A 25,624-nucleotide genomic window follows, 5' to 3' on the forward strand; every position below is an offset into this window, starting at 1 on the left:
GTTACATAAGTACTTAATTAAATATGCAAACTAATGAAAATAAAAATAATTATTTTTAATTAAAAATCATTATGCTATTTTTTTGAAAGATATATAATAAAAGTCTCTGTATAAAACAAATTTTAACTCATTTACAACTAATGATAATAATGACGATCTTTTAAGTTTGAATCTAAAATAAGTTAAGTATAAAAAGTATAAAATTAAACTTTTACAACTGTTTTATGATCAACATTTCTAATTGAATGCACTTGATAAAACATGTACAATTTAATTAAAGTAAATAAGAATTTCTAGATAGTTTCAATGTTTAGTACTGTTCAGGAACACCAGAATTTTGTATACATGTATGTGTGTAACATCAAAATTTCATTGTTAAAAATTTTCTTTACTAAACCTATAATTTCTGTTTTATTTCATTTTTTATTTTGAAGAATGAATATTGTTTAAAGTTGTTGTATACAAGTTAATATGTTTCAGATTCTAGCAAGTTCTTTAGTTTGATATTTTCATCTCTTCAACAGGAAATTCAAACTACAATAATAAAATGTACTGTATTTTATGGCATATAAGAGACAACTTTTATTAAAATAAATGAGAAAATAAAGGCTTGCATCTAATGTAATTGTGAGGTTGTTGATGGGAATGGTTCTAATTCAGGACAAACAGAAGGGTGAGGATCACGTGAATATGACAAGCACTGAGACAGATCCCATGGTTACAATACAACCCGTTTTATTAAAAGTTCATTTTATAGTTTTATAAGAGGTCTTCGCTATATTTACATATTTACTATACATATACTAAAATATAATTTACATATTTAATACAAGTTTGTATTACTGATATAAAAATTAGTAAATGTCTGCAGTTTATAAATATTTCAGTATATTCATTTAAACTTGAAGTAAATGATAGAGAAAGGCAAATATAATGAAAGAAGAAAATATGATATTTTTTAATTTGTTGACATTTTAAAGAAATATAGTGATCATTTTCAATGAATAGATATTATTGCTGTATCTATGGCTTTTTTTATTTTGTTCAAATTTATGTATCTCTTTGTTATAGTAACATAATGTACTCTACTTAATGTATTTTTTCTGTACTTCTGCCTGGCTGTGCTCAGCAGTGCCAGACAATAAAGATTATTTTGACTGACTGACTGAAAGTATTCATATATCTACGACGAGAGGTATCCCGATTATAATAATGAATGCCTGAAAACACGAGATATGGACAGCCAAAGGAAAATCCTTCATTTAGAGGAGTATATAATAAAAAAGCTAAGCTTATAAGTGCTGTATATGATCTTAATAATACAATAATAAAAGTTAATATATGAAGGTAAAGATATTATTTTTACTACATTTGTAATTATAGTACAGAAAAAACTTGTAGAATATAATCATTGTCTTTATATCGATATATCATGTATACAACCGTAATAGTACCGTCACCGTAAAAAGCTTTGCTAGCCGAACCTCCACCACAATCCGAGCGCAAACGCAAATAGGTCACGTGATTAAAAGCTTTTACGGCCGTTTTTACACTAGTGGAGTCGCAGCCTTAGACAGAAACAAAATAATTTGAACTCGAAACATTATTTACTAATAAAAATTTTTTCTGAACAACATTTCACTAAACTAAATTAAAATTTGTTCTACAGATAATTCTTGTTAATAAACTGTATCAAAGTATTAATATTGATTTAGCTTTATTCTGTATATTATTGTTTATTTTATTATATTATATATGTATATATGTAATTTCAGGTAATAAATTAAATTTCTATAGTTAATTAATGCATAATTTTATGAATTCAAGAACGTATTTCGACCTATCTTAAAATCTAAGCCTGATACTTTTCTATGTACATACTTGAGAACAACTTCTGCCATAGTCGTAATTGAAGCCCAATGTTTACGTGACGTCATTGTTTATGAGGGGTTTCCTCTTACAAGTGACGTCTTAGCAGAGAAGGTTTAAACGAAATTGACCTTGGAAAATATTTTAAGATTAGCCAAGATGCGTGAACTATTGTCGAAGATATGCGAATCGTGAGAGGCGGAAAAAAGGAAATAGAAAGAAAAAGGAAAAAGAAACCTGATAAATTTAGAAACTGCACGAGAGAACGAAACGGACAAGGAGAGGGTGGACCGGCCTATTTAATTAAGGGGGTTATCGAGGAGTGACCGCCAGGCAGGGGAAAGCGAATCTGCATCCCTGCTGTTAATGCAGTTTCCTTTGAGGGATTCAGTAAAGATTTCTATAGCTTCGATTGTTCTAAGTTTGCTAGAGTCAAGAATAGGAACGGTAATCCTAGCATCTTCCCATTCGGCCGTTATACTGGGTTCGCTTGCGTACTGGGCTAGGGTGGAATTAAATTTTTTGTTGCGCGCGTCGTACCTATGCTCAGCTATCCTTTTGGTAAGCGATCTGTTGGTTGAGCCTATGTAGGTTAATTTATTGCTTGGCTTAACTCTATTGTCCACCAGCGGAACAGAGTAGACCCCTGGAATCCTGGCTTCGCTGCATTTATCCTTGTTATTTGTTAGAAGCTTATAAATCGAAGGGCTGCGCTTGTACGTAAGACCAACTTTGGCTTTTTTGGATAAGATTTTATACGCTTGGCTCAACCTAGGGTCGAAATCAACAACAACTTGCTTACTTCGCAGGTTACGAGGACTGGAACTAACGGCTTTGTTAACAACGCGATCATGTATTCTCTGGGCCAGCACATCTATAAATTTACCGTTGTAACCGTGGGCTACGGCGATGCGTTTGATGTGCTGGATTTCACGAAACGCGTCATTAGTGTTAGAGCAATGGGTATAGGCCCTACGGATCAGGGCCCGGTAGGCGGAAATTTTATAGGTAAAGGGGTCGTTCGAGGCTGAGGGGATGAAGAAAGGTAGAAGATTAGGCTTATGGAATACACTAGTGGTTATACAACCGCGGTCTAGGAAAATACTGAGGTCAAGGAAATGGGCCAACCTATCATCCTGCTGATCAAGCTTTAACTTAAGCCCAAACGGATTGTTATTAACAGTCTGCAGCAGCTTACCAACGTCCGGTTCGGATCTCCAGATAATAAGAATATCATCAACATACCGCGTGTAGAGTACAATGTCTGCATTGAAGGTTTGTAGGACTTCGCTATCTAATTTTCTAACCACTAACTCACAGAGGTCTCCAGACAGGGGGCTACCCATTGGGACCCCTCTTCTTTGAAGGTAGATTCGCTGGTTGAAGGTGAAAAAGGAGTTGTAGCATACTAGGTGGGCCAGCTCCAAAATCTGCTTGTGGTGCTTAGGTCCAGGCGGAACGGCTTGGAAGAGGAAGTCTCTAAGGGCACAGAAGCACGGCTCCAATTTAATGGACGGATACATAGCTTCATAGTCTAACACTGTGATAAATTCTTGCCCGGTTAAAGCAATGCCTTGTAATTTAGAGACGAGTTCACCCGCGTTTGAAACGGTGTAGCTATATTCTTTCAAATAAGCTCTGAGGAGCTCATGCAGACCCCTTTCAAGGGGGAGTGTTGGGGATCTTGACTTGTCCACGATCGGCCGTATTTGTTTGCCTGGTTTATGGGCTTTAGCATAGCCAAAAAGCCTTGGTACCTCGGGAGACCGTCCAACGTCCACGTTTTCCAACGTCAATCCAGAAAATCAGTTTACCGACAGACTGCTTCTCCCTGCTCCCGAAGCTCAAGTTTGTCTGCCTTAGAAAAGCCATTCGAAGCACCAGGAAGTCGTTATATGCTAACTTGCACCAGCTTATCAACCTCGAAAACACCTTCTTTAACCTCGACCCGGTCCTCCTGTCAAATGTCAACTCCAGAGTCATAAACCTACAAGAGCAAGTTCAGCCGTCTCTACGCAGGAAATACGCCAAAAAATTGAGTTGGGTCATGAAAAACCAAAAGAAACAGCGCAAAAACAAGCTGGAATGTCCCCTCATATGCTGGGACAATATTAAACCTCCGGAAGAGTTGGTTCAAGCCTTTAGATTTGGGCCTATGTTCGCTCCAAAACCTCCGAAAATCTCAGCCTATACTATCGTTCCGAATATCGAGAAACTTCTACTGCCCGTTACAGCTCAACATAAAGAGTTCTTTAGATGGAATACAGCGCTCAGCAGAAGAATTAAAGAGGTTGACGACAGAGACAAGGTTTTCTGGGCAAGCGTAGATAAGAGTAAGAAATGGTTACAAGCTAACGATATCACCCTTACTAGGGCGGATAAAAGCAGAAACGTCGTTCTTATGAAGAAGCATACGTACGTTCAGCTTCTCGAGGAATATATCAGGTCTACAGAATGCCAAAATATTGCGGAAAGTTTCTTAGACAAGCTCCAGAATAGAGTTGTTAGATTTACCTGTTCACCTCTAGCTAAACACCTACGCCTAGGAAATGCAACGATGTGGTCTCCCAAGGTACCAAGGCTTTTTGGCTATGCTAAAGCCCATAAACCAGGCAAACAAATACGGCCGATCGTGGACAAGTCAAGATCCCCAACACTCCCCCTTGAAAGGGGTCTGCATGAGCTCCTCAGAGCTTATTTGAAAGAATATAGCTACACCGTTTCAAACGCGGGTGAACTCGTCTCTAAATTACAAGGCATATATGTAATTTCAGGTAATAAATTAAATTTCTATAGTTAATTAATGCATAATTTTACGAATTTAAGAATAATTTGATATATCTTAAAATCTAAGCATAGAAAAAATACTTTTCTATTACATACTTGAGAAAAACTTCTTCCATAGTTGTAATTGAAGCACCATAACTTGATATATTAAGTTCTTTTTTATTTGTTTCAAGTTTATCAAAAAGTTTTTCAAAATTCATTCCACTTTTACGAGGTAAGCAAAATTTAAGTTCGGCTGCAGTACTGATTTTCAGTTCAGAATCTGGAACAGTTTCATAAACTAAATTGCATATTCTCTCAGAAATGCAGTTCGATTCTTTTACTACAGTTAAATTATATCCACCACCTGAAATTAAGACATATTTTAATGACTCCTTGATTTTATAAGACCAAAACAAAATTTTGATAAATATGGTAGTTTAACTAACCAATTTTCATAAAATTTTATATTTAAAAATCTTTTTGATAATATTATTAAGCATTTGAGATTATAGAAATATCTAGATCTATCTATAGTTTAAATTTAAAGAAATCTCTAAATTTAAATATATTAAATAAACTATGATTTAAAATTTAAACAATATATAAAATAGTTTTCTAGTAATTAATACAAAAATAAAAAATTGCTGGAGTTTTAAATCAACTAAAATTAAATTTATTTTTACAAATTTCAATACAGTCTTGCTAATTCAGCCCTTAATCATCTGGCCTCTCAATTACCCAGCATACCCCAGAGTGATCAAATATGAGCATCCCTTTCTGAGAAAATGTTCATGTCACTCATTCTATTTTCCTGTTTACTTGGGTTTTATATCTGTGCACAGTATTGCATGTCATTGCACCTTATTATTTGCCTGCCTCCAAAAAACTTAATATCAAAGGGCACCAGGTCATGTCATTCATTGCCTTTAGGTTGACTTTAAGGCCTGCATACTCTCAGTAATCTGGCACTCTTATTAATCTGTCATCCTTCTATGCAAGGAATGGCCAGATTAGAAAGAATCTAGTGTAGTGTACCAACTTGAAGTGTTGTTTGAATTTGACTTCAAGTCTCCTTTGACCTTGTCTGCTAAGGGAATGGGGAATATGAATTCTATCAGGTGAACTAATGGAAAATAGTTGAGTATTGGGTTTGATTTGGAGCTCGTATTCCCCAGGGATCCTACCAATACCTTGTAATAGTGCACTGAATTCCTTTTTTACATCTTTGGCAATACCATTTGCTCCTGAAATTACTCCAATTGGTTGTACCAGCTCCAGATTTGTGACATTGTCTTTCCCTAGTGGGGGTTGGTGTAAAGTGTAAGTATCTATATATAATAGATAGTTTGGCATACTGTTCTGTTTTTGTATGAGAATATAGTTTCTTCTTGATTGCGCATCTTTAGTGTAAAAGCATAGAATCCTGTTAAAGTTTTTCAAACTTTGGACAGTTTCTTACTTTCTGCAAAATTGGCAGGGAGGGCTGTAACATCACTGCTGGGGTAAATTTTGAAACATGTACCATGTCCACCGATTCCAACGATCACTGTCCAGTCAATAATATTTGAGGAATCACCCTTATCAATAAGGCCTGTGTTCAGCACAAAACCATCCTAGTTGTCCTTTTACCAAATAGAGGCTTTTCTTAAGCATACAGAATTTTGAAAAATAGCCCTTCCTCTTGCATTGGTAACAGGTGGTATTTTTTGCTGCACATAGCCATCATTTGCTCTTCTCTCCTCCACACCAAAACCACTTCCCTGCCATGCCTTGAGTTGAAAAAGACTTTTGTGTGTCAAGTATACCATAGGATAATCAAGGATACTTTTTGAACCAAACTACTTTTTGTAAAGAACATTTTGCATACCCACAGATGACATACAATTCATGCATGGCTAGTTCATTTCATCTAGTTGTTTTTCCTCTCTTCAGAGTGCATGACTATTTTTGTTGCTTTCTCTAGTTCATCATCAAATAAAGCCTTGTCAAAAAGCTTGAAGTCTTTCTCTTAATTTTTTGTCTACCATGCCAACAATGATTCTATTCCAGATGAATTCCTCTCTTGGGTTTCCAAGTTGCAGCTTTCAGCCAAGTTGTGTAGGACTGTTATAAAGTTGCAAGCAGATTTGCCCAGTGAAGCCATGCTCTTTCTTAGATGATTTTTGTCTTAGGTGTGGAATATTTGTCAAATCTATTTATAACTACATCATAAATTCTTTCTTCATCAACTGTGAGTCTGAAAGTTAGGAATATTTTGTCTGCTTTCTCTCCTAGGATAAACTATGTTTGACTGTTCTTTGGTCATTTGCTTGAGTTTTGACACAAGTTGGAATCTTTCAAATTTTTTTTTGTCCATCGGCAAGTTAAAGCTGAACACTTCTGGAGCAACAATATTGTATGAAGACAGTGTTGCCATTGTGTAAGGTTTGCTAAACGGTCTTTTCCTGATGTTATTTTGTGGATATTGGGCACTAATGCTAGTTTTGTTTTGTTATTTTCTCTAATTTACCTGTGCCACGATATTGTATTATTACAGTGAACTAACATCACTTGGAAGTTCACCTGGATGCCTGGGTTGGTTGACAACTGACACCGGCATCCAGGTGGACTTCCAGAGACACACCTCCTACGTTATGAACCTAAACCACATGTGCTTAAACATCTGGAACAAGTGGAAATTTACAAGGCCACCTGCCATAATGCAACCATAAACTATCACAATGTTGACTCCTTCCCCACAGTGGCGTAATGAACATAACTGGCACCCAGGGCACGACACTTTATTGGCACCCCCTCTCCCCTCCAGAAACACATATAGTTTGTCTTGGAGACCGTTTGGGCACCCCTCTGCGAGTGGTGCCTAGTGCATGATACACCCCCTTGCACCCCCCTCGCTATGCCACTGCTTCCCCACTGCCTGGAAGTCTTTCTATGAAATATAAATCCCCCTCCTCTCTTCTTATGTCATACACCCCTTCCCCTACACGTGTTCAGCTATCCATGTCTTCTCAGCAGTTTGTTGCCTGACAATGCCCATTTAACCTTGAGTAAAATTTTCTCTCTTGTTTGATACTAGGTTTTTCAGTGTGTATTTTGTCAAACTCAAGACTGATAAGAATTAATCAGTACCTGCAGAGGTTGATCACAAGATTTTAAAAAGGACGCTACCAACATATTTTCCCAAAAATTTGCACAAGAGAATAATTCTAATTCTAATAATAATAATGGAAATAATTCTACAAATTAAGTGATTAACCCTTAAAAAAAAAAAGAAAAGAATAAATTTCAAATTATATCAGTTACAATATTTATCAGCTTACCAAACTTTCCTTTTAGAAAAAGAGAGGTTCCACAACATTTAATTTCACCATTTGCCATTATAGCAATCCTATCACCAAGAATATCAGCTTCTTCCATAAAATGTGTTGTTAGTAATATAGTACGTGTTTTTTTCTCTTCCAGGAGAAGATCCCAAATAAATCTACGTGCAAAAGGATCCATCCCAGATGTTGGTTCATCTAGCATTACAATCTGAAATACATTAAAATTAAGTAACTATGTAATTTTGTATTATGAATATTATAAAATTATTCATTAAAACTGTAATATGAAATATGTCAAATTATATAAAAATTAAAAAATTTTGATTTTTAAAATAAATGTACAGCAGTAATGAATTTTAGTATATAAAATACTGTTTTCGGTTGTAATTATGATATTGACGAGACTATGTCTTGTCTATAAAATCGCACTGGCTGGACACCTTATAAGTATGAAAGAGTACATGTCAGGAGTTGCAATTTGGCACGGTATTTGGTGCCCAAATCATGCACACAAAAGAAAGAAACTAGACTTGTAGGTAGTCAGGGGACCAAGAACCAAGTCAAAATAAAATAAAAAATGGTGACACTGTTTCTACAAACAGACGCTAGTGCGAGATTTGCGCATGTGTTGCTCATTGGAAATTTTGAAATGCAAACGTTGCGAAATCAAATTTTGACAAATGTGTGACACAAGTTACGCATGTGTTCTCTTGCTCTTGTCGTTTCGCCATTCTGCAAAATGATAAGAGCAACATTGGGACAATTTGGGTACAAATATCTTCCTTCTTACCATAGCCAAGAACAGGCTGTGACAATGCAACCTGTCATAACCACGGCGGCAATGAAGCTAGCTGTAATCTACACCAGGACCCCAAGTACTGGTGTTGGCTTTTCCTCATTGGTTAGTGCTCATTTTTCTCTTTTCCTTAGAAAAGAGTGCTCAGTCAAGCCCTCAGTCTCCACGACATAGTCTCATCCCAAAAATGGCCTTGCTGTTTTACTTGTTTATGAATTAAAAACTTTTGTTTCACAGGACAATATCAGCTTTGCTGTGATATAATAATCTATTATCATCATTGTCATTATGTTGGAACTGATAAAGCTTTATTCAATTCCAATGCTTCCTTCTTGGTGAATAACATTTTTTGTTAATGAGTGTAGATTTATTTAACTTCCTTACTTTGTTCTTTTTTGCACAAGGAAAATCTTGAAAAATTTCCTTAAATTCAGTAAAACTCTCTTAATGGGCCCTCTCTAAAGCAAACTCCTCCCCATAATGGCCAATTTTCAAGACACAGTATAAAAAATTTTATAATTTTATTACAATTAATCTCTCTTAAGCAGACACTCTTCATTATGGACATGGACACGTGTGGGTCCACCGGGAGGTCGGACGGAGTCGGACCTCCTTTTCTCGGTTCACAGGTCAGTTATGACCTGCCCACTGTCAAGGATGGCTTGTCCAGTCTGGAACTAATTAATTGTCAGGTCGAGCGGAGGAGAAGAGAGGGATCGTTGATAAGACAGAGGCGAGATTCGAATAAATGACACCAGTTAAATCAACAAACAGAATTTATTACGAAACGTTAACGAACAGTTACACCGAATAACACTGACAGAGATATTATATACTAACATAGAAAAGTTCGAACCCGAGAGAGAGTTTACAAACAAGTGGTCGTCAAACCTCAACAAGTATTGAAGTCAGATGACAGAGTCAATACAAAAATCCGTAGTGGCGTAGCGGCTTCGATCGTAGAATTTCGGCGTTCCAAGGCTTCGAGTCCGACTAGAGGTGGGAGCTACGAGCGATGACCCCTTGGTTCTTGCTCCCCTCCTTTTTATTTCGTCCCCTCGTTAATTTTCTCGCCAATAAGCGAATTTTGTCTTTAGTTCCGAGTGTGACTCAGTTTCGAGTTTCGCGTTTTGAGGGGTGGCGATAGGTACGGTCAATCCCCTAAGACGGGTCAGTTTTTGGTTTGGAATTTGGTTATTGATGTCAAGATAATGACTAATTTATATTTTTATTTTGCTGGTCAATTCGAACTCTCACACATGAAATGCATTATGGTTGATGTCATGAGCTCTCTTAAGAGAGACAACAGATTCTCATAGAGTCAACTTTCTTCTTTGGAGTTTCTGCAGTTGCAGTCAAATTGATTCCAAAACCTTAATACTGTATTCCCTGTTGTGTTCTTAAAATTGATTTGACTGCATAATAAAATTTCTATAGGAAATGATATAAAGGAGGACACTGTGGTGTGAGTTGTGGTGTAAAAAATGGGGAGCGGCAGTAACCTTGTTCACATCTGTAAAGGAAAGACTAAAACCGGTAATAAAGATTATTGCCTTATTTTTAATTGTCATTTGTCGACAATTACATATTTGGCAATGAGGATCAAGGTTGGACTAAGAACCAGTGTTTTGGCTCGGTTGTAAGAATGACAAGTGATGTTATGCTTACAGAGGGAAAGAACTGGTAAAACATAGAACATTTTAATTTTGACACCTTTGGAAAAGATAAACAGGAATGAGAAGACTATTTCTTTCAGTTTGATAGGGTATGTAAGGTGAAATTTTTAGGCAGAAGCAGTCAGAGAGTGTGTCAGGCCAGACAAGACTTGTTATTAGCATTTGTGGGAGCTGGTTTATTCAATAACAAAGGTTACTGATGTTTAAACTATGCAATCCAAACACAACAGTTTTGATTATAAAATACCTTCTATTAAACAAAATGGTATTTTATATTTGTTGTTCTTCTCTATTGCATCATTGTATATCATTGAAGTAGTTGCATCAATATACCAGTTGGTTTTGTTGTAACAATTCTCAAATGATAACTTGTTCACCATCTCATGATGGAATCACTGATGTCATGTGATAAAGCTTCATCTAATAAGTATTAATATGAATCTATTAATAGCAGGCAATTATTTTTATAATCCAAGTTTCCATGCAATATTCTCAATGTTGCATGTATTCTTTTGAGTGCCATGCACAAACGTTCTTAGAATGAACTTCTAATAATGTATTAGTCTTTATAATTAAATAAAAGTTTACCTTTGATCCACCAATTAATGCAATTCCAACTGATAATTTTCTTTTCATTCCACCAGAAAGATGTTTCGCCATTGTATCCCGTTTGTTCGTCAAATCAAGTTTTTCAAGCACATTACATATCTCATTCTTAATGTCACATTTTGGATAATTTTTTAACTAAAAATGATTAAAAAACATTTACATTCTATTGAGAAAAAGCTTAAATTTTACTTTAAAATTCATATATAAAATATTAAGAATATATTTTTTAAAATTAATTTATATTGATGATATAGCACGGATATGAATGAAAGATAACTAGATATTTTCAATATCTGAGATAGTAGTTATAATGTATAATTTAGTTACTATATTTCATTTAATAATTTAAACAATTTTAAAAAGTAAATAAAGCTTTATAACCAAAATGTATAATTTTATTTTCTACTTTTCACAACTATTTTTGAATAACAGGACCTTAACTTAGTGTTTTTTGGGTTAATGTGAGCCTAGGTATACAAAATGGCGGCGCTTCCGGTAACCTCGATGGCAAGTGTTTTTAGAAAAGAAATGTAGATGGCGCTGATAGTAACGATGCCTTCGTATGCAAATATCCATAAAAAAAATTTCGTTCAGGAAATATGAGGAATAATGTGAATTTCGAATTTTGGTTACGATGTAGACAGATTATGCACGTTGTTAATTATTTTAAAAGTGTCTATGTTTTTTTAAAGTTTGTACAATTTACTCGAAGTCTAAAGTTATTGAGGAGGAAAGTTTGTCAATGGTAATTAACATGTTAAACATGTCCTTAATGTGTTTAATGCATGTTAAATGTCATAAAAGCGTATTAAAGGTGTGTTAACATTGTGTAAGTGAGGTAAAAATTTTGTAATGGGTTTAAACGTGGTTTAAATGTGCGTTTAGTGTGTAAATGTGTTTAAAAGTGTGTAAATGTGTTTAAAAGTGTGTAAATGTGTGTTAAACGTGTTAAATTTGTCATAACCAAGGATATGTAATAGTGATTTCCGACCCGAAAGACAACGTGAACGACACATGGAAGGCTAGGTGGCCGTGGATCACAGGTGCCACCCTCTGTGGAGATGCTGTCTATCGTAGATGAAAAGGCGAGAGATGTGGATCGTAAAACTGCAGTTCTTAAGAGGAGTAAAATTTATGTACAATACAGGCAAATTTTGTTCGAACCACTGATGTATAGAATCTCGTAATTCACTTCGTCCATGCATCGATTGAATTTATAGGTAGTATGATGACTTTTTTATTTTTCGTTTCTGGTCCAAGAGTAGGAAAAGTAACCAAAAGCAGGGAAAAAAGAAAGTAGCAAATTTACGTTTTAAAAAAGTTTAAATATAGGTGCGTTTAGGTTGTTGTCGACGTTCGCCATCTTGTTTGCACATTTGCGTGTGCAAACAAGATGGCGACCAGAAGCGCCGCCATTTTGTATACCTAGGCTCACATTAACCTTTTTTTGTAAGTTATTCTGAAGAAAATTCTTTTAGCAAAAATACCATTTACTAAATGAAAAAAATAAGAAACTTTCATCTTTATTTTATACAAAGAACAAAGAAAAAATATGTGTACTTCTGTAAAAGCAATATAAAATTAATTTTTTATGGTTTATGTCAGGAAAACAATGAATCAAATGTGCAAAAAAATACAGGTAGGCCTCCTACAATGTGATACCTTTACAACGCATTTTCGCTCCAACGCGGTTGGAAAAACGCGGAAATTTTCTTATAACGCGGTACTTTTACAATGCAGTTTAGGGTATTTAGAAACAAATTATCTTTTACATAACAGAAAAATTGCAATGGATCACATAAGTGCAGTGGAACTTGATGAAACAAGCTCAGATCTTGAAATAAGGCCAGTCAAACATTCTCAAACAACTATAATAAGTGTCGATCAGGACTGAATCTGTGAGCATTACATTATGTTTCTTTTTGATTTTGACTTGAAATCGTAATCTTTTTAGTTTTTATATGATGTTGAATTTTATTTAAGCTTTTTATATACATAAATTTAAAATATGATGAAAATGTTACACCATAAAAAGCAGTTTTTCTCTTTTTAGAACTTTTGTTTTTGTATTAAGTTGGTGTTTCCTATAATGTGATTTCCCACAATGCGGTATTTTCAAGGAACGTATCTACCGCGTTGTAGGAGGCCTACCTGTATGTGATACAAAATGATAATAAAATAAAAATAAAATTTGTTTACAGAGATAAAATAAAAATCCTCAAAAAAGTCAATGGTTAATGGAACTATAACTTCAAACCAAATAATTATTTGAAAATTCTAAAAGTGGTAACAATTGTAGTTAACTTGATTATTATACAATATAGATATGAATACTTAAAATAATTTTCTAAAGTATTGTGGTCTGAAGACCATGTGTTCTCTGTTGCCTAACCGGCTCGTAACCAACCCCTTGGGTGGTTCACGGTGTAAAGGAGGGACAGGCCCTCATAGCGTAAAAGCTTCCTGTTGTAAAAGTTAATGGGAGGAGGGGAGATATGTGGTCCAAAGATCACGTGTTCTATTGCGTGATCCTTGGTGGGCCACAGGGTAAAGAAAGGATGGGCCGCGTTTTTCGGAAGAAAAAAAGGAGAGAGAGGGAGATTGCGCATGCTCAACGGAAGAAGAGGACTTTTTTCGGAAGAAAGAATGGAAAGAGGACGTGTAGACGATAGAGTCGCGAGATTGTTTTTTTTGTGTGTGTTGTTTCTTTTGTTTTACTGTCTGTTATAGCAAAGGGACAGAGTAGTGATTGGAAGGACTAAAATAAACTTTAAGTTCCTTGCATTAGAGTCATAGAGTGTGTGATTTATTTCTTTGAAATTTCTTTTTTTGTTCCTGCACGGGGAATACTCTAAAGATCGAGTACTTTCCCACAGTATTTTGTTTTCTCTTTAAAAAGTTACAAAACTAAATGAGTATTTTTCTTTTTTGTATTTTTTGGATGTATTTAGAAAATTGTTGCTTTCTATTTTTTTTATTAAGTTTATAAATTCTAAGTAATCTTTAGGGAAAAAACACAGATTACTGAATCTTACGGAGAAGAAAAATACAAGGCTGCCACAAACAAAAAACCAAAGATATATAAATAAAAGGAAATTTTGTTTGTGACTATGTCTACTATAAAAAAAAAAAAAAAAAATTCTATAATATTTTTAATAATGAATACTCAATTCTATAATATTTTTTTTATCTCGATGAAAATGCTTTTATATTCAAACTCAATAAATATTAAAAATATTTATTATATATTGTTAGTAATAATAATATATTTTAAATTTACCTTACAAAAGAATTGTAAATGTTGCTTCACTGTAAGTTCTTCAAACAAAACATTGTTCTGTGGACAAATGCCTAAACTGGTATGCACCATGTTTGAATCAGTAACAATATCATAATCATTAATTATAGCTGTTCCAGATGTTGGTGGAAAAAGTCCTAGAAATATATATCAGATTTGACATGAATTTTTCGACTATCAAATCCGAATCAATTAAAAGAATATATTTTATGAATTTAATAAATAATTTTATTAATATGATTTTATTTTTAATGATAGTACTATACTCCATCATTCATTTATTCAAAACCTTCAATGTAAAACTTTTTATAATAATAGTTTATGATATTATCTTTCAATATTTCAGATTATTGTTATTTTTATTTCGTTATTTTTGACTCTTTCTACCCCGTGAATTATACAATGGTTTTTTCCATATCCATCATGGGTTTGGCCATGCCTCCAATAGGGTCAACCAGTTGGCGGAGAATGGCTCAACATACTGGAACAGAACATCTGTAAAAAATTCCTGAAGTTTTTCAATTACTTGGACTCAATCGCGGATCCCTCATAGCTGTAGGCTGAAGCTATAACTACCTCAGTCATTCAGTTGTCCTTTCAATATTTCAAATTATTTTTGTTCATTTTTATAAAATGAACTTAAGCTTATTTTCTAAGATAAGTAATCATATTTAAATATATTTACCAGTCAAGATTGAAATAGTTGTACTTTTACCAGCTCCATTATGGCCTAATAATGCAGTAATATTTCCTTCATACATATTTAATGAAATATTCTTCACTGCATATGTTTTCCCTTTATTATACATCTTAAAAAATACAAAAAGATTTATAAATATTGAAACAATATCTACTGTAAGAAGAAATAATTATTAGGATAATGAAATGCATCAAGTTTTATAGAAATCTTTATTAAAACAAAACAAAATTTTAAAATTTTATATTTATAATATATAACAGGGGTGGCCAACTTTTGTGTACATAAGATCTACTTTTTATCTTAAAAATATGTCACGATCGACTTGTTGTCATAGGCATAGTCTAAGTGGGGAGGGAAAGGTGTGAAATATGTACTATGTTTATACACTGTGTTTCAGTATGAGGTGCACTCCCGCGGGCTATGGGTAGATAAGCAAAATATATGTTTAAAACTATTTTTTATTTTTTAAATCACTTAAGTTTTCGAGATGTAGGCTCATAATGAAAATAAATTTCCAGACCCAACTTTTGATATTTGCAGGTACGAGTTTATTCCGTACAGGCGGTACCTAAAAAATTCGATTTTTCAACTCTTTTACAAGATAAATTATATTTTAACTTACTAAAAATCTAACTTTTTTTATCAATTGCAATGTATAAGTTGTGGTACTATTTGTTTGTATATATGAAAAATTGTTGTAAAAATGCACAGTATGGCTGATAATTTGATTATAAGACTTCGCTTTCGTGAGTTTTTTGGGCCAGGAAAATTTATCATTTTTAGACTTATTTTTTGCTAATCTATCAATAGCTTGCAGGAGTGCACCTCGTGCTGAAACACCCTTTATATCCACCTACGTAAAAAACATCATAATTATTTAACGTGCCAATAAACTCACGTCCACAGAAATTAAAACAACACAAGTAATTATTAACAATATTTATTAATTCAAATTAGCTACAGATAAAGATAGATTTTATTTTATTACCTTAATATTAATGGAAGGACTGAGTTTGCATGTCTCTAAACAAGGAATCATAATTAGGTGTATATCCTGACAAAGATGGTAATAATGACTCTTCAGTATGGTAATCAGAACGTTGTTTAGTCTTCGTTAACTTTAAGTATGAAAATGCCGATTCACACAGGTATGTAGATCCAAAATAAGAATAAATATATTTGCTACATTTGGTGATACTGGGATATTTTTCTCGGTTGACGTATGACAGTACCAGATATTCAAGCTAAAAGGCTGTGTTTTTTCTATGAGTCGAGTAATAACCGCAAACATACTGTTGCGTTTGCACGTTACATTCACATGTTCGGTTACAAGTGTAACACATTAAGTCAAGACATCGCGAGTGATTGACCAAAATGGCTTTGCAATCAACTTGTTGGCCACTCCTGATATATAATGTGCAAGTATTGGAGGCTTATAATTGCTTACATTAGAAATATTAGAGTTTTCCTGTAGATCAAATTATTTAAAAACCAATCTTGCTTTCACTTAATATTTGTGATTTATATAGATTAAGTTTAAACTATATAACTTAAGTGTTTATCTTAAGTTTAAACTTAAGATAAACACTTAAGTTTATCATAAAGAAACTTAATTACGAGAAACGTAAGATAAACACTTAAGTTTCTCATAATTATAGCAAAATAATAAATAATTGTACATTTTAATACCTTAGTATTTTTAATATCTTAGTATCTCGGTAAACATCCATTTTATAAGTGTAATATTTTAGGGAAAAAACATCCTAAAGCCGAACATATAAAGTGCACCATGTAAAATTTATGCAATAAATTTTACATGCAATTTTCTTTTATATAATATAAAATGTTATCATTTAATTAATATAACATTGTTGCTAAATAGCTCATTGGTAGCACTATAGAACTGTAGCATACCTTTTTAAATACAGGAGTCCTCGTTTAATGAGTATTCATTATTTGAATCCCCATAGTTACATGGTCAAAAAATTGTGGGACACCAGTTAAAAATTCCCTGCACTTATGAAGATTTTTTGGCAGATGGTAACTTTCTCTTGCACCACAAGTGATCCAAGTACACATTGATACATATCACCATACACAAAATGCATGCCTGTGCATGTGTTCGTTGTTTTGGTTTCAGTTCAGGCTGGTTTTCTGTTTCATTTTCTGATTTTATCATCAAAATTATGTCAATAAAGAATAGCAAAACTGATAATGGAGTTCCTAAAAGGAAATGTGCTTCATACTGTCTAGATGTTAAAATAAACATAATTAATTGAAAAAAAAAGAGCGTATAAAGGAGAATTAATATTTTTCATGCCCTTAACATTCCTGAGATTACAGTTCACACAATTGTTAAGAAAGCCTCAAATTTGGAAGTTAAAACTATGCCATTCTGAAGTGAAACTAACACAACTGAGGAATGATGTAATAGAGATAATGGAAAAGTATCTAGCAACATGGATTGAAGATCTCTATCAACAACATATACCTATAAATTTAGCTGTAATCCAAGAAACAAGTTTGTGTGAAAATATTCAAAAGGAGATGGGAGAGGAAGAGGCAGTGAAAGCTAAGAATTTTTCTGAATCAAAAGATTGGTTTCACCATTTTCAAAAACTTTATGGATTTAAGAACATTAAAATTCAGGGAGAAATTGCTAGTGCTGATATGTAAGCAACTGGAGATTTTCCAGCTAAAGTGAAGACAATAGTTGATGACAGAGGATAAGTCCAAAACAAATGTCGAATGCTTAGACCAGATTATACTGAATACGTATGCCATCTTAAACGTATATATCTATAAAAGAACAATCTGCTACTGGCTTCAAGATATCAAAAGATCAAATCACTCTGCTTCTTGATGGAAATGCAAACAGGGACATGAAGCTTAAACCCTTGCTAATTTTTCAAAGTGAAAATCCTCGAGATTTAAAAAATGTGGCAAAATCTTTGCTTCCAGTATTGAAAGTTGCATCAGAAAGCAAAATGGCTGGAGAAATATTTTGTAATTGATTTATAAATTATTTTGTCTACATCAAGAAAATACTATGAAGAGGAAAATCTTGCATTTAAAATAATTTTACTTTCAGACAATACCTCTGTTCATTATATTGACTTTATTAGTTTATGTCCTAATGTAAAAATTGTTCTTTTCCCTCCAAGAACTACATCAATTGTACAGGAGGGTCTAATGATGTGTTCAGTTGTTTATAATCGATCAGCGCCGCCGTAACTTATCCGTTACAATTCCCAGACACGCACCTGTTATCAAAGAGTTGACCGTTACGATTTGACCGTTACCAGATTGACGGTTGCGATTTGCGCTGATCGATTATAAACAAGTGAACACATCATTAGACCCTCCTGTACAACCCATGGACCAAGGTGTAATCACTGTTTTCAAGACATATTATTTACATTATGTTTTTAAAAAATTAATTGCTGAAACAGATGTACTCAATAAAAATAGCATGCAAAGTTTTGGAAGGATTTTAATGTTTTTCACTGTGTTAAACTTATTGACCAAGCTTGGAAGGACACTTTGCACTGTTTAATGAATGCATTTTGGAAAAATTTATATCCTGAAGCAGTTCATTCGTTTGAAAATTTAATGTTCTTCAGATTTATATGGAAATTGTTAATCTTGATAGAGGTGCTGGATTCAATGATGTTAAAGAATTACTCAATACTCATGGTTTGCCGTTAACAAATAAGGAGTTAGCAGAGTTAGATAAGCATACAATCGAAAAAAATCAGACAGTGATGAGAACTTGGATAAAATTCCCAATGAAAACAAGCTGTCCATTGATGGTTTACATGGCACATTTGTAAAGTGTGATGAAATCACGAATTATTTTCTTAAAAATGATCCAGTTTACGAGCAGGCAGAAAAATTTGAGTATGGGATGAAAGACTTATTATCTTTTTATAAAACAATATTTAAAAAAAATAAATAAATTGCAGGAAACAGTGTACTTTAGATTCGCTTCTTAAATATCAAAACTCAGCAGCTGGTGAAAATGATGAAACATAACCAGGCCCATCTAAAATTCAGTTGTAATTAATATTTATAAATAATTTCTAATATTCAATTATATTAATAATAAATATTTTACATATGTGTAAACAGGGATAATAAAGATTTCTTCCATGTTTTTCATTTGGTTTTGCTTTATTGAAGTTCCAATTAAACATTTTTTATGTGATTTTCTATTGTGAAAATGAGTTATTTTCTTTGTTAAAAGAAATACACGTGAAACCAAAATAAAAAAGAAAAAGAATATTTTGATTTAGGTAAAAGTTATTAGCTACAGGTTCTTTTAGGATGCCAGTATATTTTCTGTCCCGACAGATGGAAATAATCGTATGAGCAAACAATATTGTACAAAAATTCCTCGACTCATATATAGCTCGCGACAAAGGGAAAATAATTAAAACTAATCTTATGCTAATGTTATACTATTACAAACACAAATAAAAAAATGAAAATTAAAACTAATATTAAAGGAGGAGAATAAAGGACAGGTAAGAAAATGTAAGAAATTAGGAAAGGGGTGTAAAGTGTGAAGCGTGATAGGAATACACAGACACGTGAATTCAATTAAAACAAATTTAATTTCGCGATTAATAATATATACAAATAAGTTCTTTGTGGATTCCCTCAGTCCAACTTCTCTTGTTGTCCGATTGTAACAATAAAACCCGCGCGATTCTTAACTAACTTAAACCTAAAAGGATAGAAAAGTATAAAAGTAGGAAGTGAGAAGAATTGATAGGATAGTGGGGTACCCTTGTTCTCGCTGAACTCCGATTCCGGCTGGTGGTTTATTCTGCGTATCTCTGGGTTCGTCAACGTTGTAAAAATACCTTTTAGGATAATTTCTTGTCAGTGTCTTTGACTCTACGGTCCGGATCCTCACCTCACGGCTCTCTATTCGGCCCTCGTAGAATTCCGTCTCACGAGCTCGCCGTTCTCGTCCGTGCTTCCTCGTGTCCGGCCGGAGAAAAAGTAACTCTTCGATGACCCAGATTTTACTCGTCCTCCACTCGAACTCTTTGTTCCACACGACCCCCTGGTGGGTGGGGAGTGGGAAGCCCGCGTTCCCAGAAGCCAGAACAATGGACAAAGGAAATTAGAAAGAAGGGTTAAGAAGGAGAGAAAATTATTAAAACTAATTAAATCTAAAATTCATATGTACAAAAATATGGCGTACAGCCACATACGCCCCATCGGAAAGGCTCAAAGTCCATGATGGAGTTTGTAGTAATCTACTCTCCTTTTCCGAAGGTGGTATCGACCCTCGCTTGCGGGAACAGCTTGATGCTCGTCATCCGATTCAAGGGGATTCTCTGGTGATGCATCGTCTTCTTGCCGCCTGATAGGTATCATCGGCTGTCTCCTGTACTGTAATGCAATCTCATCACCTCCATCATCATCAGACATATCCGGGGAATCATTGTTGTTGGGTCGGTAATGGTTTCGACCTTTATATACAGCATATGAATAATATGGTTTCAAACGATCGAAATGCACAATACAATTTTTCTTTCCATCACTACCACCCAACTCTGCGGTTACTGGACCTAAAATTCTCGTAATACGGAAAGGACCCGAATACTTAGGGGAAAATTTTCCGAACTTCCTACCCTGGTGCTTGCGTAACAGCCACACTCTCTCACCAACACTAAAGCCACGCCCTTTCCTTTTTATATTGCACCGCTCCCTATTCTTTAAGTTGTTTTGCCTGCTCCGTGAATAAGCCAAGTTACGAACAGTGTTCAATTTTTCTAACAGCTCCCTCCGATAATCATGCAAATTATGGTGGGCCGGCACGCCCGTCGGAAAGACCTGAGGTAACCTGGGGTCAAAACCGAAGAGAAGGAAGGCAGGGGATTCGCCGGTGGATGCATGAGTGGCGTTATTATAAGCAAACACTGCCTGAGCAAGATGCTCATCCCACTTCCCATTACTTCCTCTGGAGATCCGAGCTATAATACTACATATAGACTTATTAAACCGCTCACAAACCGAGTTCGCACACGGACGGTAAGCAGTAGTGATTTTATGTTTGATACGGAGTATGCCACATAATTCCTGAAACGTGGAAGAAGTGAAATTAGCCCCCCGGTCTGAGATAATAATTTCGGGGCAACCGTAACGGCATATCACATGCTGGAATATGGCGTCTGCTACGTTCTTTGCAGTCTGGTCCTTAATAGGAATTGCTTCAGAATACCTGGTGAAAACGTCAATGATAGATAGAATGTACCGATTTCCGCTGGGAGTAACCATGAGTGGGCCGACTATATCTATAGCTACCTTCTGAAAAGGGAAGCCAGCTAACTCTGTTTCTTGGAACGGCTCCTTTCCCTTGTGTAAATTAAACCTCTGACATGTCCTACACACCCTCACTACCGATCGGACTACCGATTGTAGACCCCGTATGTAGTAATGCCTGTCAACGGTATTACAAGTCTTCTCTATGCCCAAGTGCCCCCCAAGGCCCGACTCATGGAACGCTCTAACAACCTCTTCACCCATTTTCTGACCTACACATATCCGCTTCCAGTTATATAGGCCATATCTTCCCGGTTTAATGTGGACCAACACACCTCCTTCCAACTGGAATTCTGGCTGGACACCCTTTCCGGCAAGACCCTGATGCATGTTCCTTTGAGCCTTCGCAAGACCTAGTTTCATTTTTTTTAAAAAATCGTCTTCCATTTGTGATTCCACTACTCTATGGTGGAAACTGGGACTATGCACATCTAAACACTGGTTGACCAAGTTAGGTCTCTCTCCGCAACATATCGGGCGTGACAAAAGGTCGGCCACCGGATTGTGTTTACCCCTAACATGAGCTATCGTAACATCGTAATTCGTCAATTCTAAGGCCCATCTCATTAATCTGTCGTTGTGATTATTCATACTCCTCAAGTAAGATAAGGGCTTATGATCCGAATATACAGAAACTTCGTGACCTAGAACTATCGATTTGAAGTGCCGGAGAGAGAGAATAATCGCAAGGCACTCCTTCTCGATCGTTGAATACCTCAATTCCGGTCCCCTAAACTTCCTGCTATAATATCCGAGTGGGACCACGCCTTCATCCCGTTGCTGTCCCAAAACGGCACCTAGCCAACTATCAGAGGCATCGGTATATAGCACAAACGGAGAAGAGAAATCTGGGTGTGCCAAAAGGGGGGGGTTTGATAAAACTTCCTTGAACCTCATAAACTTGGACTGACAATTACTGTCCCAAACAAAATGTTTCCCTTTTTTTGTTAGTTCAGTCATGGGCAGCGCCATCTCGGAAAAATTGGGGATGAAATTGCGGAAAAAACCGACCATTCCGAGGAAACTGCGAACCTCTTTGACATTACGCGGGGTTCTACATTCCTTAATTGCTTCGACGTTGCCTGGGTCAGGGTATATACCATCACTACTAATGATGTGACCTAAATATTTAATTTCTCTAACACAAAATTTGCTTTTGGTAGGGTGGAGCTTCAGATTTGCCTTATGTAAGATCCCTATCACTTGATCAAGAAGTTTTAAATGCTCCTCCAGAGAAGGGGAAAAAAGGATGATATCATCCTGAAATACATAACATTTGTTTCCGATGAAGGGGGCGAGGAGACGTGACATACAATATTGAAAGAACCGACCGCTGTTCTTCCCCCCTTGTGGGATACGCGTTAATTGATATTTGGACCAAGGGGTAGTGAATGCAAATATATGCCTAACCTTGGGGTCAAGCGGGATCTGGAAGTAACCGGATTTGAGGTCTATTACGGAAAAGTATTTGCTACCATGGAAGGTCGTGAGTATTTCGTCCACCCTACTTAGCGGGAACACCTGTGGTTTCGTTATGTCATTAATCCTACGTAAGTCCAAAGTCATTCTGATTTCACCCGAGGTTTTCTTCACAATATGGATGGGGGAATTCCATTCCGAATGGCTTTCCTCTATGATGCCTGCCTTAAGATATGCATCAGTCAATTTTTTTAACTCGGCAAGGTAGCAATTCGGAATACGGTATTGACGGGTATTGATTACCCGGTTAGTGTCTATTTCAGGGCTGTGCATAAAAAGATCGGTGCCTTTCAAATCTTCGACCCCCTCCGAAAACAAACCGGGATACTTATCGAGGACGCGAGTCACCTGATTTTCGTCATTCGTTTTTGTAGTTCCTGGAGTTATGGCGGTGCCAACCAGAGTACTACTTAAGCAATCGAAATACATGATCGATGGGCGAGGACTATGGTTCAATACTCTAGCTTCACGACTGATGAATGTACATCCATCAATTATCAATGACGGGATTGAGTTGATGACATCCATCCCCAAGATCCCTTGGTATTCTAGCCTATCCGGGAATTCCATACAACAAAGGGAAGCGGGTATTATCTCATCCTTGTAGCTTATCGATCCCTTTAGGACTTCCTTACATGTGGAGATTGTGCCGTTGATACCTCTGATATGGGTGATCTCACCCCTTCTTGCAACCTGGAAGGACTTAGCCAATTTCGCGTTTTGAGTCAGCGCTATATCAACTAAAGACCTTTCCGCACCTGAGTCAATTAAGAATTTAATCTCTACCCCCACTACCCTGCCACATATTAATGGGAGTCCCCTCTCCGAACATGAAAATTCGGTCAGTTTAAAGATGAGGATGGGAACACGACACTGACCCTGATCAGGTTCCCGGACTAGTTTAAATCCTGACTATTTCTTTTGGGGCATTTCCTAGCCAAGTGATTTGGGCTATTGCAAACGAAACAAAGTCTGCTGTTAATATTAGGCGACTTAGTAGTCTGGGTCGAGTTTTCGGCCATCTTGGAAACTATTTCGAACAGGGTTTTCAACCCTTTTTCTAAATTGGCTAACCGATCCTCATCTTTTGGAGTCTTGTCAGGGTTTACTTCAGGACTAGTACATTCAGCACCCACTTCGCTTTGGGAGTTATAACAGACCGTTTTGAGGTCTCTAGGATTACTACATTCCTTTTCTAGCTCTTCCTCCCTTTCAGCGCATTCGAAAGCTTTCTCTAAGGTAGCAGGTTCCCTGCGACATACGTGACTTCGGATACTTATGTCTAATCCCCTGATGAACCTCTCCTTGATAATCTCATCTTTGAATGTCACGATATTTGGGTTACTCCGGATAGCCCTAGACATTATGGTTTTAGTCCTAATGATATACTCACTGACTAATTCCTTTCCTCCTTGCCTCAAATTTAGTAATTGATCGAGTAAGCCCCTTCCTTTCCCTTCGTGCTTCTGGAAACATTTAATTAGATCTTGCTCAATTTCCTTAAACGTTGGTGCAGGCGATTGCTCCAATAAACAAAAGAAAGTGTTTAATGGTTCACCTTTTAGTTTAGCTTGCAACGCAGCCACCTTAACCTCGTCCCCCCATTGGGCTAACTTAGCCACATTATCAATGGTTCTAAATAGTTGATTTATATTTACCGTGTCGTTAGGCGAATTTGAGAAAGTGGGGATCATCCCTAAGAATCCAGTAACCACGAGTGGGGGGTTCTCACTGTGGCTTTCTGCCACCAAACTCATACTGGGAGTACCTTTGTCCTCCATATAACTTACAACGATGGCTGATAATCAGTACAGCTATACAGAGAATTGGATCAACGAGGAGGGAATCCTGTCGCGGACGCCAATGTAAAGTGTGAAGCGCGATAGGAATACACAGACACGTGAATTCAATTAAAACAAATTTAATTTCGCGATTAATAATATATACAAATAAGTTCTTTGTGGATTCCCTCAGTCCAACTTCTCTTGTTGTCCGATTGTAACAATAAAACCCGCGCGATTCTTAACTAACTTAAACCTAAAAGGATAGAAAAGTATAAAAGTAGGAAGTGAGAAGAATTGATAGGATAGTGGGGTACCCTTGTTCTCGCTGAACTCCGATTCCGGCTGGTGGTTTATTCTGCGTATCTCTGGGTTCGTCAACGTTGTAAAAATACCTTTTAGGATAATTTCTTGTCAGTGTCTTTGACTCTACGGTCCGGATCCTCACCTCACGGCTCTCTATTCGGCCCTCGTAGAATTCCGTCTCACGAGCTCGCCGTTCTCGTCCGTGCTTCCTCGTGTCCGGCCGGAGAAAAAGTGACTCTTCGATGACCCAGATTTTACTCGTCCTCCACTCGAACTCTTTGTTCCACACGACCCCCTGGTGGGTGGGGAGTGGGAAGCCCGCGTTCCCAGAAGCCAGAACAATGGACAAAGGAAATTAGAAAGAAGGGTTAAGAAGGAGAGAAAATTATTAAAACTAATTAAATCTAAAATTCATATGTACAAAAATATGGCGTACAGCCACAGGGGTACCCAGCATTAGTCTTTGAGGTCTTCGAAAAATCAGTCTCTTTTATAATGTGGCAACGCCAGGAGGTAGAACGGAGTCGTACACCCTTTTTTTCGGCAAACAGGTCTGCAAGACCCACCCCACTGTCCCAGACTTGTCGGGATTGGGTAGTTGTTTGTCAGGTCGAGTGGCGGAAGTGTGTGGGTTCGTCAATAAGTTAAGGCGATATTTGAAATAACGGAACCATGATGA

General features: G+C 36.0%; 1 protein-coding gene across 3 annotated transcripts in view; it reads right to left on the minus strand.

The window, feature by feature from the left end:
- The window catches only part of LOC136986769 (phospholipid-transporting ATPase ABCA3-like), an 83,707-nt gene that overhangs the window by 16,874 nt on the left and 41,209 nt on the right, over positions 1–25,624 (minus strand). For all 3 annotated transcript variants that reach the window (XM_067284371.1, XM_067284370.1, XM_067284368.1), the window contains 5 exons: positions 15,026–15,149; positions 14,323–14,477; positions 11,022–11,177; positions 7,959–8,169; positions 4,753–5,002 (listed from right to left, as the gene is read on the minus strand). In XM_067284371.1, the coding sequence (XP_067140472.1) occupies positions 4,753–5,002; positions 7,959–8,169; positions 11,022–11,177; positions 14,323–14,477; positions 15,026–15,149 (896 nt within the window). The remainder of the gene's footprint in view (positions 1–4,752; positions 5,003–7,958; positions 8,170–11,021; positions 11,178–14,322; positions 14,478–15,025; positions 15,150–25,624) is intronic.

Source organism: Centruroides vittatus, unplaced genomic scaffold (assembly GCF_030686945.1).
Source record: "Centruroides vittatus isolate TY-2023 unplaced genomic scaffold, ASM3068694v2 scaffold_1172, whole genome shotgun sequence".
In the NCBI taxonomy this organism is placed as follows: Eukaryota; Metazoa; Arthropoda; class Arachnida; order Scorpiones; family Buthidae; genus Centruroides; species Centruroides vittatus.